General features: G+C 42.2%; 1 protein-coding gene across 1 annotated transcript; it reads right to left on the bottom strand.

Annotated features, from left to right (window-relative positions):
- Positions 1–299: 299 nt before the first annotated feature.
- LOC122648199 lies at positions 300–2086 on the bottom strand. Its single transcript, XM_043841451.1, has 4 exons — positions 1903–2086; positions 871–1638; positions 647–823; positions 300–577 (listed from the first exon to the last, which is right to left on the bottom strand). Exons 1-4 carry the CDS (start codon positions 2084–2086, stop codon positions 300–302), a joined length of 1407 nt encoding a protein of 468 aa, XP_043697386.1.
- Positions 2087–3104: the final 1018 nt, after the last annotated feature.

The following is a 3104-nucleotide window of genomic DNA, read 5'->3' as shown; positions in this document are numbered from 1 at the left end:
CCTTTCTGCTCAATCCCTCGAACCACATCATGACAAACTAAAATATTTTCTACTATAGACCTGCCCTTGATGAAAGCAGACTGACAGTCACTGACCACCTGCCCAATCACTCCTTCCAGCCTATTGGATAACACTTTGGTAATAATTTTGTAAAAGAGATTGCAAAGGGCTATAGGCCTATATCCCGCAAAAGAGGTTACATCTCCTGTCTTAGGGATAAGGCTGATAAAAGTAGCATTAACCGAACTAGGAAGGTAAGACTTCATGAAAAACCACTTTACAGCCAGAGTAAAATCTTCTCACACAATCTCCCAAGAATGCTTGTAAAAGGCTGCTCCAAAACCATCTGGTCCTGGAGCCTTAGAATTCTTAAAAGAAAACACGACCTCCGTAATCTCCTTATTAGAGATTCTCCTAGTAAGGCTTTCCTGATGAGCTTGAGACAAACCATGCTGCAAAGGAATAGAACTAGGAAAGAAACCACTGTCCGCCGAATCAGTCCCAAATAATTTCTTATAAAAAGAAATAGCTTCTTCCTTAATCTGGTTAGGATTCTTCACAATATCTCCATTCTCCCCTTAAATTTCCAGGATGTGCTTCCTATGCTGCCTACAAATCACAGATTTGTAGAAAAAGCTATTATTACCATCCCCCAACTGAATGTGTTTAACCCTTGACTTTTCTTTCAAAAATTTCTCTTCAGTAGCCAAAGCCTCCCAAAGTTTCTTTTTAGCCTGTGTCTCCATCAGCACCAAATTCGGATCATCAGGGTGCTCACTAAGCTGCCTCTGGATCTGAAACAACTCAGCCTCAGCCTCCTTCACTGCAAGAAAAACATCCCCCACACACTCCTTATTCTAGCTCCTCAACCCTTTTTGACATTCCTCAATCTGGCCGCAAACTTAAGAATGGGATTAAGAGCCAAATTCACAGGCTGTTCCCACCCCTGCCAAACCACCTCATCATAGCCATCTCTACCAATCCAAGCCTCAAAAAATCTGAAAGGTTTTGGGCCAAAGTCTGCTTTATCCACCACAACCACCACCACTGGAGAATGATCAGAAAGCCCAGGAGGGTAAAAGGTTGCATCAGAGGATCTAAACACATCCATCCAAGCTAAATTGACCAGAACCCTATCAAGCTTGCAACAAATTCTTGCATCTCCCACTTGTCTATTATTCCAGGTCAAATCCTCCCCTTTCCATTTCAAGTCTAGAAGCCCAGCACCATCTATAAACGACTTAAAATCATCCATAGCTTCAATCCGAACAGGGTCCCCTCCAATTTTTTCATTGTTACTTCGAATCACATTAAAATCCCCTAGAACAGCCCAAGGGTTAATAATGGCACTAGCAATAGCCCCAACATCCTCCCACAATTCCTTCCTAGCCACCACAGAATTAAGAGCATAAACAACAGTACAAAAGAAAAACACCGAGGTACCCACAATTGACACCTTAGCATGTATGAACTGTTTGGATTTTTGCACCAAAACCACATCATAAAAATTCGGGTCCCAACCCAGCCAGATCTGCATAGAGTTATCCAGATCTCCATTATGCAAATACTTCCAACCCGTCAAAAAACTATCAAAAATAGAAGCACAATTATCCAACTTAACCTTGGTTTCGAAAAGCCCTACCAATTTAACCTCATGGTCTTTACACACCTTCTTTATCTCCATTCTTTTAGTAGAGGCATTCATGCCTCTAACATTCCAAGCTAGGCACTTCATTTAGTAGGAAGGGTAGAACTGTCATCTCCCCCTTTACTAGGTCCCACACCTTTGGCAACATTAGTCTCTTTCGGGTTTATAAGAACCCGTTGGGCTTGGAACTTGGACCCCCTCCCCGTGGGTCGACCCAAACAAAGAATAAGAATTTAAATTCGGTTGGGACATACCTTTCCCCATTTGCCCTTGAGCTGCACGAATCTCAGCAGATTGCTTTCTAAGTTTATCAAAATTAGTGAGAGATTTCGTAGGGCCTGGCTCCTTCTCATTTGATAGAATAGAATCCTCCAATAAGTTATCTCCTTCCATATGGGCCGCACCATTCCTTTGAATTTTAATTGGAGTTTGCCTCATCGAATGATTAGGACCACCTCAGCAGAATCTGTTGCTTCTCTAATATCTTCCACGGATTTTGCCTTAGCCAGCTCCACAATAACATGATTACCATTATAGATTGGATTCTCCCCACAAATCTCTCCAATGATTCCATCTTTCTCCTTAGGAATAATTGCAAACGGATTGGGTTGAATATCCTCCTCAAAATCTGCTCCCTCAAGTAATTCATTCCTTAATAAAATAGCACATGATTCCGAATCCAGCATTAAATCTTCAGGATCATAATGCACCTCCTCCGTAAGATCTTCCAAAATGGCAAAAGGATTAGATTGAGACAGCTCCTTGATCTACGGATGATTCCCTACAGATTTGAAACTCCCATTCCCTTTATTCTTGATAGAAATTAAGGAAACCGAATCCAATCCCTTTGTATTTGCACCAGCTCCACTATCCGGCTGTTCCTCTCCTACTTCCTCATTATGAACCTGCTGCCCATCTCCATTGCCGCCACCCATGGCACCTCCATTATTTCTGGCAACACCTTTCACTCGCCACTCCTTCTTAGACCGTGACTTATTCATATTTGAGTCTTGTTTGCCAAACAAACAATTATCTAAGAGATGGCCAAATACTCTACAATGCTTACAAAGAGGGGGCTTCCAATCATAAACAACTTTTTGATAAAAAACAAGACCATCATCTCCATAGACTGGAACAGAAGAGGGAAGATCCCTATCTGCAGAAACTTCCACACATAATCGGGCATAAGACAGCCTCTCCATAGACCGGGTCATTTTATCAGTGACAATAGGCTTCCCAATCACACTCCCAATCGAACTCAATGCATCAGCAGACCAGTAATGAAAGGGAAGATTTGGAAGGGACACCCAAACCGGTACTGAGCATAAATCAACTCTTTCCAAGCACACCTTCGGGCTCCAAGGGCGCAAGATCAATGGTCTCCTCTGCACATACCACGGCCCCCCTTCAAGAACTTTAACTTTATCATCTTCAAGACTGAAACAAAAAATAAAAA

The sequence above is a fragment of the Telopea speciosissima genome, unplaced genomic scaffold, assembly GCF_018873765.1.
Source record: "Telopea speciosissima isolate NSW1024214 ecotype Mountain lineage unplaced genomic scaffold, Tspe_v1 Tspe_v1.0559, whole genome shotgun sequence".
NCBI classification, from domain to species: Eukaryota; Viridiplantae; Streptophyta; class Magnoliopsida; order Proteales; family Proteaceae; genus Telopea; species Telopea speciosissima.
This window is presented reverse-complemented; position numbering and strand designations above follow the sequence as displayed.